The sequence below is a fragment of the Cryptomeria japonica genome, chromosome 3 (assembly GCF_030272615.1).
Source record: "Cryptomeria japonica chromosome 3, Sugi_1.0, whole genome shotgun sequence".
NCBI lineage: Eukaryota > Viridiplantae > Streptophyta > Pinopsida > Cupressales > Cupressaceae > Cryptomeria > Cryptomeria japonica.
In genome coordinates, this window is record NC_081407.1 from 43,978,608 (window position 1) to 43,997,735 (window position 19,128).

Sequence of the window (19,128 nt, forward strand, 5' to 3'; positions counted from 1 at the left end):
CATACTTGTCCACTACTGGTGTAGCTATTTGCAATTTCCTGGATCCTGCCTCATCTCTTATCACCTTGGACATCTTGGTGGCCTTCTTCTTTTCCGTTACTTCTTGAGAATTTCCTATAAGGCTCTCCAAATCAATCACATTTTCTTCTTCTTCAATCACAATCACCCTTGTCAGTCTCTCTTTCAGCCAATCCGGGATGGCAGATCTCGTCTCTCTAACTTGTATTTCTTTAAGCAAGGGTTCATCTTCTCGGAGAGGAGATGTCGCTTCATCATCATTTCCTTGATCTTCCTGTAGCTCATCAATTTGTGGATATTGACTTGATGAATGTTGAGGTGTCTGTCCCTTCTCTGGCTTATCATTCTGTTCCATGGATTCCATAGATTCATCAATCTCAGGTACCATCTTCTCTTGACCTTCAGCTTGACTTGCCTTCTTTCCATGTCGAGAAGATGTGCCTGATGGGCGATCTCGATTGGCCTCTTGCTTCTTCTTGGAGGATTCTCTTTTCTCAGGTCTTTCTTTCCTCTTTGCGCCTCTAGGATGAGAAGTGTCTTCACTCACGCTTGCTCCTCCTTCTTCTGGTCTTTCCTCCAAAGTAAAAGTCATTGGTACGTTCTGCTCTCTTAACTTCTGATGTTGTACATCCACCCATCTGCGAGTACATGATAAAACTGGAGTCATCAAAGCTCTCAAGTCCAAAATCTTAGGCTCGTTCCAATCTATCTTCACTCTCTTATCTTCTTTGTCATAGGATGACTGGAGGTATTTGCCATTGTCTTGGGTCTGATCGGCTACTCTGTAAACCTTGCATTTTCTGATGAAATCTAAAGGCAATCTGGAATGCATCTTCCTTTTAACTTCTAAATCACTTGAGAGATTCATCCAAAAGTCTTCCACCTGAAACTCATGTCTGTACTTCCTAGCAACTGTCTCCTCCATATAACCATAAGGATCAAAATTCTCCCGCGGGGCAAAGAAGGTGAATGAATACAAGGCTAATTCCTTCTCTGCATCCTCCGAAGCTTGAGTATTAGGACATACCTCAACTGAATTTCCCAATATGATAGGTATGGGAACTCCATTTCCATGCTTGTGTCTGGATACCTTTGCACAAGCTGCCAACTGTCTGGTTACCTCAAGTAACACTATTCTGTCTGTCGGAAATCTCGGCAACATGTAGGGAGGTGAAGGACACCCATGAACTCTGATGTATGTAAATTTTTGAAACTGGATGAAGCATGCACCATACCTCTTCACGAGCTCTTGTGCATCCAGAGATAGTCGATTGTGAATCCCGCCTTGCAATATCCTAGTGATGTTCATCGTGAAGGTATCATTGACTAACTTGTAGTCACTTCCAGGTGGATGATGCAGATGAACATAAGAGTCACAAACTCTCACTTCTCCGGGTCCTCTTCCGATCACTCCTCTGTGAGGTAGCCCTGCATATTCGAAACTCCTGATCAAGGCATACATGACATATGAGCTCATGTGGAACGACTTGGTAGGCCTTAGTCTTCTTAACTGCACGTCCAGGCTATTGCTAATAATTCTGGCCCAATGAAGCGTTCCTTTTCCTTGGACTATCACTTGAATGAAGAACATCCACTTTTCGAAGTAGAAGGCTTGAGGAGCCCCTGTAACTCGATTGAGCAAAGTTATCAAATCTCTGTACTCCTCCTGGAAGTCAATCCTATGTGGTGTGTTGGGAATCTTGTTTAGGCGAGGACGACTTTTGAGCAACCAATTCTTGTTGATGAGGTTCAAACAGGTGTCGGGATCATCTTCGTACATCGACTTGGCTCCTTCTAAACTTTTGTAAATCATATCTTTATGCTCTGGAAGATGGAGAGCCTCACTTATAGCCTCTTTTGAAAGGTAAGCTAAGTTGTTCCCTTCCTTGGATACGATCGATCTTGATTGTGAGTCATAATGGCGGGCACACTCGATCATTAGCTCATGACACTGGACTGTCGGAGGGAAACCTGCCGCCTTGATGATGCCACTTTCAATTATCCTCTTTGCAACAGGTGATGGCTTGCCAATGTAGGGGACCTCTCGAAACTTCTTCACATTGAAGTTTCCCAAGTTGGTATCTTCGATATTACTCCATTTGGACACAATCCTGGTCTCCAATTCATCGTTCTTCTGATCTTCCTTGATGAGAGCTGGACGACTAGTGGATGCTCCTGCCTTTGGAGTCGCCATCTTGACACCTACACAACATTTCACAATTAGTAATATATCTTGAAGTGTAGAAATATATACTTAAAAGGAAGATTTAAGATTTTAATTAGGAAACTTCATGATAAATCTTGAGTTATCATTTCCTAATTGACCATGCGATACTTAGATTTTTCCAAAATAAATGCCCAAAAATCAAATCTTCAACAAGGGTGCCAAGATGATTTCGCCATACCTCCTCTTGAGTATTAAACTCTAAGAAATGATGTAAAAATAGATGAATTTTGCTAGGCAAAGTGTAGATCAAAGCCTTCTCTTGAATGAATTGCGCCTCCTCTAGCTTTGGAAAAGATAAAACTCCACCTCCTTCTAGTCTTCAACACTTGAAAGAAATCCGCTCCAAGCAAACCAGATTTCGCACCTCCAATTAGCTCTCCAATTCGCACTTAAGGCAATGATTGAATGATTTGAAATGTGAAAAAAATTCCTCCAATATATAGAGCGCTCACCCCTTTGCTCCCTCTAGGCCGACTTGGCGAAAAAGAGGTTTAAAAATAAACAAAATTCCAAAAAAGGGGGCCGACTTGGCAAAATAAATCAAAATAGTGCCTTGGGTGCTTCATATTTGATTTTAATTTAATAAAAATTAATTTTAAATGCCTCCAAAATAGAAGTTCGATTTTTTTAAGGCTTAAAACCAATTTATTAAATGTCAAAAAAGCTTTTAATTTAATGCTAATTTAATCTTAATTTTTCAAATGCCTCAAAATTAGCAATGTTGGCGATCAAGTGCAATTTGGAGAATATTAATTTTTAAAACAAGGCTTGATTAAGCTCCATAATGATTTTGCCCTGGACCCTCTCTGAGGGTCAGGAGCGATTTTTCAATTTTAGCCTCGAATACTTCGCATCTTGACTTGAAAATCTCCTGGAGGGTAAATTGATAACCAGTTAACGTGTTGTACTTCAAATTTGACATTTTGCATGAGGAAAAATAGGTGGAAGTGTAAATTTCGCTCTGGACCCTCAACAAAGGTTAGGAGCGATTTTCTATTTTTTGCTCAAGATTAGCATTTTTCAACGTCCAAAACCTCTTCAAGACATTTCAACTAGGCCTTCTCACTGACTTGCAAACTTAGCTTTATCAAATTTTGGGGAAAAGGTGTGTTTTGGTGTTTTTCGCTCTGGGCCCTCTTTGAGGGTCAGGAGCGATTTTTTGATTTTGGGCTTGATTCTCTATCATTTTCCATTGAAACTTCATTCGTCATTAAGCAACATCCTTCCTTTATCCACTCCATCCAAATTTGCATCGTTGTTGTAAGGAAAAATGAGGATTTCCAACATTTTCGCTCTGGGCCCTCTCTGAGGGTCAGGAGCGATTTTTCACTTTCTGACCAAAATCATCAAGTTTCAAAAGCAAAACATCATTGATCATGCATTTGGAGGTCTCTTCGTCCTAACCCAGGCTTGCCTTAGCACAATTTTGAAGAAAACATGCAGTTTTTGTGATTTTCGCCCTGGACCCTCAGCAAGGGTCAGGAGCGACTTTTTCATTCTAGGCAAATTCCTTCATCTTTTGGATTCCAAATCGCCTCTAAGGCATAAAACATCACATCTTCTTCGAATCCACACAAGATTTTGTCTCAATTCCTCAAACAAAGGAGAGAATCCTGGAAAATCGCTATGGGCCCTCTCTGAGGGTCAGGAGCGATTTTTGTAATTGCCCTCAAAATACCGATTCTCAATAATCTCTTTTCACTTCAAGGCATTTTAAACATTATTTCAAACCCATGCCTAACCTTGGCTTACCTCAAACTTGGATGAAAACTTCCTATATTAGGTTTTTCGCCTTGGGCCCTCTTTGAGGGTCAGGAGCGATTTTTTGAATTTGGGTTGATTTCCTCTTTTGTTGATCATCCAAATTATATTCAACGGGTAGAACATGCCTTCCTTCATCCCTTCCAATCATAAAAATCACTTTGATCTTGTAAGAATAGTGCACTTTTGAAAATCTCGCTCTGGACCCTCTCTGAGGGTCTGGAGTGATTTTTGCTACTTGGACCAAAACGCTTCACTTTTCATCTCGAAATTTCTTTGCTAAGGAAGATGTCGCCTTGTTTCATGCTATGAATAAAAATTCATGTCCAAGAAAGGTCCAAAAATGTGCACACAAAGAAAATCGCTCTAGACCCTCTCTAAGGGTCAAGAGCGATTTTACCTTTCCTGGGCAAAACTCCTTCAATTTATCATGTTCAAAAAAGTCTGGATACTTCATTATGCTCATTCTATCCTTCACCATGCCTTTGACATCTCAAATCGACCAAATAAGGCTAGCAATGACCCCTATAAGATTTTTCGCTCTGGGCCCTCTCTGAGGGTCAGGAGCGATTTTTCTGTTTTCAACAAGGTCCTTCATCATTTCTAGTCAAAACTTCTTCAGGTGGGTGGAGAAAGTCATTTATTTTCCATTTATGATCAAAACTTGGTCTCTTTGCATTGCAAAATGAAGGAAATCAAAATCTCGCCCTGGGCCCTCTCTGAGGGTCAGGAGCAATTTTTCCCTCTTAGGCCAAAAATCATCACTTTTCCTGCCTTCAAAACTTCAATCGCCTTCAGTGATGTTCAATCATCCTTCCGGGAGACCCTGCACAAAACAAATTAGAAAAGTCAGTGACAAATATGACTTAAACAACATTTTTGCCCTGGACCCTCAGCAAGGGTCAGGAGCGATTTTACCCTTTTAGGCCAAACTGCTTCAAATTTAAGTAACAAATCACTTCGCAAGGCAAAGTCAGGTCATTTTCAAGGCCAGGAACCAGTTAGCAAGTCCGTCAAAAAACAAGGAATTGCACTCGGGATGAATTTCGCCCTGGGCCCTTTCTGAGGGTTAGGAGCGATTTTTGTTTCAGGCATCATCTCACTTCAAAAAATTGATCAAAACTTACCCAGGCAAGAACATACAATTTCTCCTTCAAAAATGCTAACACTTAGTCAAAATTGGATTTTACCCTAAAAACCTTTATCAGACCTAACCTGAGACCTATTTGACTCTCTTGAAAGACTTACCTTATTTCAATCATGTCAATTCTTCAGGAGGACACTTAACAATTCTCCAAAATTTGACTGGACTTAGCCTGAATGATGCCCAAAAGGAACCCCGAAGGTTTAGCCTTAGTCCAGATAGACAACTCACTCACTCAAAACCCTAAAAACAGAGAGAAGAACAAGTAGAGAGAAAGCAAAAACAAAGCAAAAAGAGGGGGTCCCCATTCTAATGGGGCGATGTGTGAAATGGTCACAACATCTGGCGACACCACTGAGAATGTTCTCGAACATTTGGGAATCAATCCATCTTAAAGAAAACCTCAGAAAATCTCCCTCAATAAAACAAGGAATTAAACAGCACTTACAAGAAGAGACCTTCATATTGAGACAAAGTATTAATTCCACAGTTACCCATTTGTGTGCAAATGAGTTAATTCCCCTCAACAAGACAATCATGATCTCCAGGTTCCCCTATGACAAGCTACGTAGTTTATCTAAACTCCAAAAGCATCCTGGATAGAGCCTCGCTGCCAGTCAGACGTCCATAGTCCCGATGAGGTTATCGCCGCAAGCTCACGAACATTGCTCCATTGCCGGCCAGGCGTCTATAGCCCCGATGGAGTTATCCGTATATTCCCATTAGCCAATTTTGATATTTCTTTTCAGCTCATTTTCTTTTTTGTTTTTTTGATTTTCTCATTTTTACTTTTGATGTTGCTTTTTCGTTCCGTCAATTCTTTGGCTTGTGAGCAGTGAAGCTCACTAGGGTTTGAGGATTGCGGTGGTGCTGAAGCCAGATTTTAGATTTTTCACCGATCACAGCTTTGCCTGAAAATCACGATGACTCGGAGATTATAAGTGCGAAAAGATATAATAACTGGAGGACGATAATATCTGAGTCTAATAAGCTAATCTTACTTCATTGCAAATACGGCCTGACTCAAAATTTTATCAAGAGAAAACTCCTTTGAATTTCCAAAAGACCTCATAATTGTCCAAATGAAACAAACAATCTAGCGAGAAGTCAGAGTGCTTCATGACAAAATCGCCCAATTTCAAAAGGATACCCCTCAGGACAAAAGAACTAACCTAAGACAAGACACCGAAACCACCTAAACTAAGACCAAAAAATAAAGCGAAGGACAAACCAAAACAAAGCAAACCAGACAAGCGAAAACAAAAGCAAACTAAACTAACTATGTACAAAGGAAGGCCTCTTGAATCTTAGGACTGGAAGTAATGTTTGAGATACCTCCCATTGACAGGCAATGGGACGTCTTCTCCAGTTAAAGTCTTCAGTCTGAATGCATTTTCTCCCAAAATCTCAGAAATTTGATAAGGGCCTTTCCAAAGCTTATCAAATTTGTCATGTTCCCCCTTTTTCTCGCGTGCCTTATCCCAATACAAAACAAGATCTGAGATCCGGAAAGCCTTGACTCTGGCCTGCCGATCGAACCATCTTTTCACAACTCCCTGATGTTTTGCAAAATTTTCTAGTGCTTGGTCCCTCTTTTCTTCAAGATTCAATAACTGTGTTAATCGGGCTTGGACAACATCGGTGTCTTCCATGTATTCCTGGATAAATCTCAAGGTCGGGATCCTAAGTTGCATGGGGAATACCGGGTCTTGGCCATAAACCAGGAAATAAGGTGAAATCCCTAATGCGTTCTTGGTCTTGATTCTATCTGCCCAAAGGGCAAATCTTAGTTGGGTGTGCCACTCTCTCGGACTTCTTTCCAATAATTTCTTGATAACACTGAGTAGGTTTTTGTTAGTCGACTCAGCTAACCCATTACCCTGAGGATAATAATTTGATGAAAACTTAAGGGTTATACCATACTCAAAAGCCCAATTTGAAAATCTCAATGATGTGAATGCTGAGCCGTTATCGCAAACTAATGCATAGGGACACCCAAATCTTGTGATAATGTTCTCCTCCAAGAACTTGATTACGGCCTCAGTAGTGCATACCTTGAGAGCTTGAGCCTTCGACCATCTGGTACAGTAATCAGTAGCAGTGATGATATACCTATGTTGTGCCGAAGATGCGGGATTGATGACCCCAATAAAATCCATTCCCCATTTTGCGAATGGTCTTGCTTCGATCACTGGATTTAGCGGCATGGCAGGATTCTTTTCTCTGAATGCAGCGACTTGGCAAGTATGACAAGTCCTGATATGATTAAATGTGTCTTTGAAAAGTGTAGGCCAGTAATAACCTGCCCTCAGGATCTGATGAGCTGTAGCTAGGTTGGCTCCATGTCCGGTCCCAAACGTAGAGTGAAAATGTTCAATTATTTGTTTGGCCTCATCTTTGCCAACACACCTTAGATATATTCCCTCATGATTTCTGCGATATAGAACGGATCCTTGGAGCATATAATGCTGACACTTTATCCTCAATGCTCTTTTCTGTGTGGGTGTCATGCGAGCAGGGCACTTGTTGTTGAGCAGGTACGTCACAATTTCCTTGTACCATTCATCTGGGGTGACATCCTCTAATTCATAAACCTGCTGGATTAATCCGGGGCCGTCGATTGCCAGTGTCTGCGCTAAAGCTTTCCCTCAGATAAGTTTCATAGGCTGGATTTCAATATCAAACTCTTGGATAATGGCGACCCACTTGCCTCTTCTCTCTCCTAGTTCATTTTGCATGAGGAGGGTCTTCACTGCTGCATTTGGTACAATTGCATAGATTTTGGTCCTTAGCAGGTAATGTCTGAACTTTTTAATGGCTTTGACCAATGCGTATGCCTGTTTTTCAATATTGGGATATTTGAGTTCTGCATCTTTCAGCGGGGTGCTCATAAAGGCAATTGGGTTCTTGTCCTTCTCTTCACTCCTCTGGGTGAGAATAGCCGCACAAGTGTATTCAGAGGTGAAGGAATACAAGTAGAAGGGCTTCATGTAATCAGGGCTGATCAGTACTGGTGCTTCTGCGATTGCCGACTTTATCTCCTCGAATGCTCTCTTGGCCTGTGTCGTCCATTCAATCTTTGCGTCTTTCTTTAACATCTCATTCAAAGGTCTGACTATCTCGGCAAACCCGGTGATAAATTTCCTGACGAAGTTGATCTTGCCGAAGAATGATTTGAGTTCCTTCTTACTGGCTGGCAAGTTGATGGTTGATATAGCCTTTACTTTTTCAGGATCAATGGAGATTCCCCTTTCAGAAATAACATGTCCTAATAGTTTTCCTTCCGTTACTCCAAATATGCATTTCTTTGGATTGAGAGAAACACCATATCTTTTGCACCTTTGGAAGACTCTTCTTAAATCATCTACATGATCTTCCCTTTTTCTTGAGAAGACTGTGATATCGTAAGTCTTGAGGTCATCATAACTCCATGCGATGACATCTGGGAAATCTCTTATATTTTTCAAGATACCATTTCTTTCGGGTGCGGTGCAGGCCTTCCCAATGAATACGTTCTTAACTTGTCTATCATCATCTACGTTGATTGTGTCGCACATGTTTCCTTCCATACTGTGGCTTTTCATTTCTTTCAATTTGTCGGGGTCAAAGATTCTTTCTAGCTCCACCATTCCTTTTGGAATAGTGTTTGTCTTCAAATTCAAAACTCCTTCTGCATCTAATTCCGCTCCTTCCACTTCTTCTTCATCAATGATTTGAGCTAAGAAGACATCTGTGTTGGTCAAGAAATCCAGTATGTGCTTGTCATCTTCAAAAACTTGGGAATTGGTGATGTTATCTGGGACTGAAGGCACTGAGGTTAGCTCTACTGTGAACTTGTTCAATCCTTCCATCGCTAATGGAATCAAAGAGCTGGCTGCTTGTGCAAGGGAATTAGCCACTTGATTCTGGTGCCTGTATACGAACTTGATATTGAAGGCCTCAAAACTCTCGATGAGGTCCCAAACTCGATTCCGATATCTAGTCAACCTTTTGTCATGACATACATACTGCCTTCTAATTTGTCTTATAGCTATTTCTGAGTCTCCATATACTTGTAGTATTTTAGCTTTCTTTCTGGTAGCCAACAATAACCCATGAATCAAGGATTCATATTCAGCTACGTTGTTGGTGCATGGGAACTGAAGCCTGTGAGCGGCGAGGTAAGTCTCTCCTGTCGGGCTAATTAATTCGAAACCTGCTCCAGATCCTTGTTTAGATTTAGATCCAATGAACCTTAATGTCCATATTGCATTTCCTTGGTCTTTCGTCTCTTCGTCCTCTTGGCTTTCGACTGATGTGTCAGATATAGTTTCATCTTCTGAGGAACTTTCAACTCTTGGGTCTTCAATTTCTTCTACAATCAATGTCTGCGGGACCCTCTTGTATACTTGTTCTAATGCAGTCTAGCACAAAGCATAGGATAGTTCTGAATGGACGGCATTATGTATCCTACACCAATTGGGGAGGAGTAGGTCTCGGACGGACGCAATGTTGCCAAGTTGCACACTTTGTCGCACGTTCCTGTGGACAAATTTTCTAAAATTTTCAAACATTCCATCATCCTCTTGGTCGGATCCTTGGTCACTTTCCACGACAATTTCTGTAGATTCCATCACTTCTTGTTGACCATCTTTGTCTTGCAGGTTTTGCATCATTAAGATTTCTTCCACTTTAGGTTTGTATGTCCCTAAATCCGATTCTAAGAATAGGACCTCATTATCTTCCCCATACTCAGTTATCATAAGTCTCAATCTTGGAGTACTGTCGATTTTGATTTGGTTTGGAACTCCTCTCCAGGGTAGCCACATATGTGCAAAGTCTGTCGACACATACCCATTCAACTTTCGTGACCAATCTCTACTTAGTAGCATTCCATATGAGTCAGGGATATCTACGACTGATATGTCTATGAAATTTTGAACCCTTGGGTCTGCAGCCAATTGCATGTGGATATTGTTCAATTCTCCCATGATTGGGACTTCTGTCTTGTCTAGCTGAGTGACCTTTCTTTTGGTGGGAGCAGGAGTTATACCTAGTCTCTGACAGACAGCCAGGGGCATCACATTACTAGAAGCTCTTGAATCATAGAGGCAGTTGTGCAATAATTTCCCAAAAATTCTGACTGACAGCAGGAACGGGGCGGGCTCATCTTTTCCTTGGGAAAGGATCGAGGAATCCCCACTATGTTCTTGATGCTTTACTTTGTTGACCCTCGGACTGTTATCCTTCTCTGAGTTTTCCTCTTTTGAATCGTCCATCTTCTTTAGCGGCTTTCCTTTTTTAATCACATCTTTCTTAATGGCCATTCCCTTTTCTGGAAGAATCTGACTAGTGGTGAGGCTCTCTTTGACGGCGGGTTGAGTTTTCTTAGCCTCGCCTCTTTTGAGTAATACCTTGCCTTCTAACATATCTTCTTTTTTGGTTGGGAAGGCTACGGTCTGGACCATACATTCGTCTTGTTCAGATTGTTCTTTGTTATCAACCTCCTCTTGAATTACATTGATGGTGGCTTGGACATTGTTGGCCATTTCTTTGGATGGATTCCGGCCTTACTGTGTTTGAACCATTCAGACTATTAATCACAGCATCCTTAATCTCTGAGACCTTCAGTAGCTCATAGAGTGGTAGGCTAATTTTGACCTTCTTGAGTTCTTCCAACACCAACATGGCCAGTCTTTTCATTTCATCCCCCACGGGAGGTGAAACATCCTTTTGCCTATACTCCCGCACGTCTTGTGGAAACTCTGGATTATTACTAGCCCGTGGATCTGGAGGAGTAGAGAAATTGTTTGGAGGGATCGATGTTGTCAGAGGTTCTTGATTCCTCTGATTTCTATGATAGACTCTCGGACCCATGCCTCCTGAGGATTGGTGGAATACCTCCTTTATCCCTTCAACTAGGACACTATTATTCAAGGGCGGAAAATAATACTCTGAGTCTTCAACAGGTTCATTTGCTGACGCAGGTGGAAACTGGGAACCCGAAGGTACCATTGGTCCATTAGCCAATTCTGGTGGAAATCTCCCATTTTGAGTTTGGTTACTTTCTCCTTCTGGTGAATGCTTGTAGCTACAAGCATTCACCAGAAGGAGAAAGTAACCAAACTCAAAATGGGAGATTTCCACCAGAATTGGCTAATGGACCAATGGTACCTTCGGGTTCCCAGTTTCCACCTGCGTCAGCAAATGAACCTGTTGAAGACTCAGAGTATTATTTTCCGCCCTTGAATAATAGTGTCCTAGTTGAAGGGATAAAGGAGGTATTCCACCAATCCTCAGGAGGCATGGGTCCGAGAGTCTATCATAGAAATCAGAGGAATCAAGAACCTCTGACAACATCGATCCCTCCAAACAATTTCTCTACTCCTCCAGATCCACGGGCTAGTAATAATCCAGAGTTTCCACAAGACGCGCGGGAGTATAGGCAAAAGGATGTTTCACCTCCCGTGTATTTGGGAGCAATATATAAGCTCCACTCATTTTATTTGTAAAGGATGGATTATAAGAGTTTTGAAGAATTGTTGCTTGATGTTGCCAGAATTAATAAAATCATTGAAGTGTTGTTGACTTATTGTGTTTTGGAGCATTTGCTTGTTCGTTCACCTCTTTTATGAGATAACTTAATATTTGAAAAGACAAAAAAAAATTAGAATTGAATTTTCTTCAAGTATTATAGATGAATGAAAGATGCATATGCATGATTGATAGTGAAGCTCTCATTGTTCATACTACTAGTTCTCCATTGACGGTGAAGTATCTTGCGGAGTCAACTGAACCAATTATAGGTAAAACTTAACTTCAATTACTATTTAATCATTGATATGCTTCATTTTGAAGGTATTCTATGGTTGTGGTAGTGATTTGAAATCATTAAGCTACTCTTAGAAGATTGCACTAGCGTTGTGGAGATGTTCATGGCATGTCAAAGCAAAGCTTAGTTGAGCTCACTTGAAGTTTTCCATTGTCTTGCATTCTTAGCATTAGTGTAGCATCCCTAAACCTTTCTTCTTTTTCACTTTTTTTTTTAATCAAAGATGAGTAGTAGTAGGAAAGAGCGATATTGCAACATCATTCAAAGAATAGTGTTCATTGAGCTTGAATTGATAAGAACAATTGCGTACGTTCCTTTGGAGGTAGAACAAACACATCACACCATTGAAGCTATCCAACACGTCAAGACCTGACATTATAAACCTTATAGTCGTCTCAAGTGATCTTTTTCCATATTCAGTGTTTGAGAAGTCTTTGTTCAAGAGAGGATAGAGTATTCAATACTTTATTTTGTGTTTGATTGTGCAGAAAAACACAGTCAACAGGTCCATTTTGGGCTTAACAAATATTGCAAGTTGTAGGTTATTAGATTGGGGATGCATTAGACATCGGGCGGATAAGATCATAGCTCCACGGACATACACATGTTTTCATTGCTTCTGGATCTATTCCATAGTATTGTTGGGAGGCATCTAGCATTCCTAAGTGGGATGCAAGCATATAGGAGTATAGTTATTTAGTTAGTAACTATAGCTGGGACCTAATCCTCCTTCCTAAGTGTAGGAAGCTTTTTCAATTTAAGTGGATATATTGTACAAAATTTTCACTAGATGGGTCAGTGGATAAGTTCAATTCATAATTGGTAACAAAGGAGTTTTCCTAGGTTCTTGGCATTGATCACCCTGAGACCTTTACACTAGTTGCTATGATGAATTTTATTCTACTCATACTTGCTATTTTTGTAACTCATCTTTGGGAGGTTCAGTAGATGGATGTGCAGAGGGCCTTTCTTTAGAGAAACCTTGAGCAGGACATATACAAGGAGCAGCCACATGGTTTCTATAGGATTCTTCCATGGTTTGCAAACTTCTAAAATCTATTCATAGCTTAAAATAGGCCCCTTGGGTATAGTATGTGAGGATGAATTTCTTCCTTCCCATGGTTGGGTTTCTTATTGCTGTTCCAATGTGAATGTTTAGATTTTGTTTTAGGATGTTTCTCTTCTCATTTTGGTTTTATATGTTGATGATCTGTTGGTCATGAGGAGTTCTTCATCCATTTTAGCAGTCAAAATTACCCTTAATGACAGGTTTTTGATGACTGAATTAGGCTTGTTGCATTATTTTCTTGGGATTGAAATATTTAGTTTTTCTTTTGAGATTACTTTTGCACAACCATATTATGCTTTTGATTTTCTCTTGTGGTTTCATGTGGTTGATTGCAAGCCGTCTTTTACTCTCTTTCTCGTGTCAAACTTGAGGCTTAGTATTTTGTACCATTGGTTGGTGGTACTTTGTATTGACAACTTGTTGGGAGCCTCATTTATTTGATTTAAGGATGCTTGATATTTCATATAATATGGGTTTTCTTAGTTTACATAGGAGCTATGATTTGCACTAGATGGCAGCCAAGCAAATTCTCCATTACATTCAAGGTTGATTTATGAGGTTTTAAGTCCACCCAAGTTTATAACTTCCCTAGGTTACAACTTTTTGCTTGGTTTGGATCCTGTATGTTGGTTGAGTAGAAACCATAGAAACGGGACTCGGACTTGGACTCGGTGAGGCCAACTCGACTCGGCAAAAAAAACTCGGCTCAGACTCGGCTGGACTCGACAAAGTGAAAAACTCAAGAAATTTAGAGATTTTTAAAGATTTAAAACTTGTTTCATGCACCCTTTATTAAATACACCTTAAAGACACAATAACATCATCAAATAGAAGCTAATTTGATTACATACACAAGTATACATCATACACAAGTATACATCAATCAGATAAGCATAAATGCAAATTGTAGCCGAAGGAAATAACAAACATAGATTTATAAATATTGTCAAATGTATACAAAGATCGGTGATTGGGCTAATGTGCTTCAGATTCAAAGATAAAGAAGCGGATGACCCAACCAATCTATAGGGGCTTCTGAATGCCGCCATTTTTAGAATGAGTAGTAAAAGCGATAAAAAGACAAGCAAATAACCCCTATGTAAAGACATTAACCCATACTTTACTGTTGGGGGTCTCTTTATAAGCAAGATAATTAGAAGGGTTTTGTATAGTTGGACACCCTATTAAGTGAGAGGCAAGTAGAAGCTAGGTCGAGTGATTCAACACAGATGGTAGTGGTAACTTTAGACAAGGATACTAGCATTGCAGGTTTAGAGGGTTAGTGAGCATAGTGAGAGGCTAGATACAGAGCTTATAGGACTCTTTGGTTGGAGTTGAGAGCCGGATAGTTTCCCCCATGATTTTACGACGGGGTTTTGGGGCAGCGCCCCTTGTGGGGTCCAGGGGCAGCGCCCCTGGCGCGCTCCTTGTCGCGGTACAGGGCGGGGTCAAGGGGCAGCACCTCGTGAGGCCAAAAGACTTATTATTTTATAAAGGCGTCGGGTGTTATTTTTCTATTGTTTCTCCTCACAACTCACCTTTCTCCTCCTATTTTGCCAAATGAATGAAATGAAGTTCACTTTTATGCTCAAAGCATAATTTAAACCAAAAAAAATGAATTCGAAACATATTAGAAGTGTTTTTGTTAACTTATAGTTACATGCGGCCGGCTGAGTTTGGGAGTTGGGACTTGCCAAACTCTACCAAAATTGCTGAGTCCGAGTTTGGGCTATTTTGGACCCCACACTTGGCCGAGTTCGAGCATGAGCCCCTTGGACTTGCCCAGCCTGACTCGACTTGGAAATCGCCCAAACTCGGCGATTTTTGGCGATTCTCGTTTCTTTGGTAGAAACCAATCTGCTATTGCTTTATCATGCACTGCAGTTGAGTATTTAGGGGCTGTTAATGCTACCATTTGGGCCATTTGGCTTCAACACTTTCTCACTAAATTTTGTATCTAGTTTAGACAACCATTGGCCATATTCTTTGACAACTAGAGTGCCATATAGATTTCATGAAACCTAGCTCACCATTAATGGACCAAGCACATAAAAGTTCATGTGCACTATATTTGAGAGCTTATACATGGATAGGTCATTGATCTCTAATATTGCTCTGCTATATTAAGCAGGTTGTCAACATTTTCAACAAAGCCTTTACAAAAGGTAGGTTTCTTCATTTATGAGCTTTGCTAGGGGTGTGGGAGGCTACTAGGGGGATACGTAGTCCTTCCTACCTCTCTCTTGGGTGGGAGGGTCCTCTTCGCTCACAATTTTCGGGAGGGGTGGTTTCTATGTCTTGTCTTGGGAGGGGGGTTGTTTCTTTTCTTTGGGGCCTATATGTTTGTACATTGGTATTTAATTAGGCTCAGTTTGCTAGGACCTATCTTTTCACCCACCTAAGTTGGGCTAATGGGCTGTGATAGTGTAGGTTTTTTATTTTCCTTAGATATTATGTATTTTTCTATACATTTAATTTAGCTTGCATAGTTGTTGTGAGTGGGTCATTATAAGGTTAGGTGATCTCTTCTATGAGTTTAAACTCTTGCTTATTTTTGAGTAGTTGCAGTTATTTTTCTCATTGGTCAGTTTTGCCTCCTCTCATTTCTCTATATGTGTCCACTACTGTAGCTTGTTTTTCGTTTAGGCTATGTTAGACTTCCTAAACTATGTTGATTCTTGAACATTTCCATATCCTTTTCTGGAAACTAACTTGATTCAGCTATTTTGGTTTCAGTATCGTTTGCTAGAATAGTTTCATTGTTTCTATTTCATACACTAGGTTTTGCATGGCTTTAGTTTGTTTGAATTTCTGCATGCAACACCATTAAATGTTTTTAGATAACTATGAGGCAGATATGACAAATACGATATGATGGCTGCTTTGAAAGCAGCAAGACATTCCAGACGTTTGGGGACTGCTTTGGAAAACAAAAGAAAGAAATAATGTTAATAATTGAATTAGGCCAACAAGACTCCAAATTACTAGAAGATACAATTGCATGCAGGATTATTAAAATGAACTCCCAAGAGTAAGAAGAGAAACTAACTAGGAAAAAGCATAACTAGATGGGGATAGCCCAAAGTGATAATCCTTCGACAAGTCAAAACAGATAAATCCATATAATTGAAATGCAAATAGAAGTAGCCATACAGTTGAAGATATACCTCTCAAAGAAACCTTAACAATGGACCAATGGAGATCGAAGCTAGAAATTAAGGCTGGAATTCAAAGCTGTCACTAATCTGTACTGAGCCAGGTAACAATTAACCAGTAACAGAAAACAATCAACCACTTATAGGAAGCAACTTTCTGAAAGGTAGAAAGAAGTGCCAGACTTCTGATTACTTCATTCAAATTCTGTAGCTTTCCTTGTTCAGAATATGATTGGACAGCATAAAAATGATTCCTTCCAGATATTGTCTACTTATCTCCCTAACGTGCCTCTTTTTCTATGCTGCCAGCTGAGATAAGTAAGCAGGTTAAGCTGCATAATGCTGGGATTTTTACAGTTAGTCTTCATTTCATCTGATGATTAGGGTCCTATAGTTACTCTGACTATTGTAAACTCTACCAGACATCTTCATACTAAAGCTGGACTTTCAAACTTCAGATAATGTATTTCAGTGCAGCTTCTGAATAATTTTGATTAAAGGTATTGGAATTGGCTTTTTTTTGTATTGTTGCCATCTCTTCACATGGCAAATTACATAATCCCATCATACATGAGTCATTTTACCCATTTCCTATAAAATTGTTTCCATACTGGGTGTGTGTGTGTTTGTGTTTCATATTTTTTATTATTCATAATAGTGACTTTCTGCTTATCAGGTTAAAAAGCCAGAGGATATACTTGAAGCAAAGAGACTTGTCTTCCCTGGAGTTGGAGCTTTTGCAGCGGCCATGGACATACTCAATAAAACTGGGTATGGACAATATGTTGTTTTTGTTGAAACTTTTGGTCCATTTGCTGCAAATTGAGAATGTTTCTCTGCAGGCTTGGATGATAATTTTATGAGGATAATTTTTCCTGCTGAAGGAAATCTAATTTATTTAATATAGAAAGTCTGATTATTTTGTGATGTGGTTTCTATTTCTAGTCAGGCATGCATATTGTTTTCAGAGGTTTCTGTTCATATAGAATGAGAATTTTTATGTATTGAATCAATGGCTTCCAGGATGGCTGAAGCCTTGCGTGAATACATTAAAAATGATCGTCCCTTTTTAGGCATCTGTCTTGGTCTACAACTACTTTTTGAGTACAGTGAGGAGAATGGACCTGGTATGGCTCTATTTCTCATTGACTGTGTTCGTTTTTAAAAGTTTCCTGTCATCTATGATGAGCATCGGGTATCCATCTCTGTTATAATAACTTTAAAGAGCAGGATGTTTAAAGTTTAAATCCTTTGTAATCATATCTATAATTTTCTCCGAGTTTTGTGGGAGGTTTGAACTAAATCAGATTTATTTTCTCCTGTCTTTGTGTCCTATTTCTTTACAAAACCCAAGATGAAGGAATGTCCTGAAGAGCAAATCTCATTCTGTAAGCAACTTGATACTGTTGGCCTAACAGAATATGGCAGTGGAATAATGAAAATTACCTGCACAAGTGGAAATTCATATTCTGGTTTTGTGACATTTCTTCATAAGGTGTATTAGAAAATTAGTTATAATTGGGAAAATGTCTTTCCTTTCTTAATTGTAAATGTTATGTTTTTAAATTTTAAATATTGAAACTAGAATACAATGAAATATAATTTCATGCATGCTATATACAGTCAGTTCCCCTACACTATAATTGATGTCACACTCCGAACCAAGAAAAAAGAACGACTACTTAGGGCAAAGCTGTTGAGAATCTCTTATCAGTGTTAACCAGGGACGTGTTTCCTGTGTAAAAACCAGGCGTCTTGGAAAGGGAAACTTCTTGGGGACGGGTGTAAACCAAATCAGAAATATTGAGAGGTGGGGGTGGGGAGTGAATCAATATTTCAAAAACTTTATTACAGATAAAAACAAATTAACAGAGCTAAACCAATAAACACTAAGAGAACACAAGATTTATCTCGAGGAAAACCCTTTTGGGTAAAAAACCACGACATCAAAAGCTTTCATAAAATCAAATAGGCACCAACCCAAGTACAATAGTAAGCTGCAACTCACATAAGGAGCACCAACTCTGAACAAAAGAGGCACCGGCCTCATAAAGAGCTCCAATTCTATCAATAACATAAAGGCTCCAACCTCTTAATAGAAGAAATAAAACTGAACTTATAACCTCTTAGACTTTGGAATTTAACATATATATCAGACTGCAAATTTCTTGTAAAACTGAAAGGAATGTATTACAAACACCCTTTTCTCTCCAAAACTTTCGAAAAATTACATTGAAGTCACCTATGATATCTTCAATACAGATTGAACAAGATTTCAGAACATAAGTTTTGGAATAGTTGCCTTGCCATTTGATATCTTGCATGTGTATTTCAGTATATCATCTTCATGAAAAATCTGCAACAAAAACTGTGTGTGTTATTCTTCAAGAAAAACTTTGCGTGTTATTCTACTCTGCAACTTAGGAAGAACTGTCAAAAAATAGTCCTCACGTCAAAATTCACACTTTAAAAATCTTCTCTCAAGCTCATATCCCCACACCTCACACACACCAAATGAATCGGATGTTTTACTTATCAAAAACTCAAACCTTCCAACAAACAATCTTTGACTTTATCTGGAGAATACTTCAGAGAAAAAACGTATTTCTCAGACTGGTAACCTCTTACGTATAGTCCAGAAATTAATCATTTAAACTCTGCACAAACTAAAACCGCTTCTGCACACACAAGGAATATGAAACTGCTTCTGCACACAGAAAATGATCAACAAATAGGCACAATTGTCAGATCTGAAGAAGTTGAAACAATCAGGAATATATATTACCAACTTGTGCATACTTCTGACCAACCACCAAAAATTCTCTATCAACGTCAGTAAACTGCCAAAGATAAAAAGAATAGTTACAAAACAGAGCCAACCGATCATGAAGACAAGTAGTAGCCTTGACATCCATTGACACATTTGCATAACACACAAACGAC

The 19,128-nt window shown here is 39.6% G+C and overlaps 1 protein-coding gene across 6 annotated transcripts in view; it reads left to right on the forward strand.

The window, feature by feature from the left end:
* Positions 1 to 19,128, forward strand: part of LOC131033192 (imidazole glycerol phosphate synthase hisHF, chloroplastic) — a 188,573-nt gene that overhangs the window by 29,905 nt on the left and 139,540 nt on the right. For 5 of the 6 annotated variants that reach the window (XM_057964339.2, XM_057964347.2, XM_059218048.1 and 2 more), the window contains 2 exons: positions 16,862 to 16,956; positions 17,209 to 17,312. In XM_057964339.2, coding sequence (XP_057820322.2) covers positions 16,862 to 16,956; positions 17,209 to 17,312 — 199 coding nt within the window. The remainder of the gene's footprint in view (positions 1 to 16,861; positions 16,957 to 17,208; positions 17,313 to 19,128) is intronic. The other variant, XM_057964357.2, reaches the window with a different exon arrangement.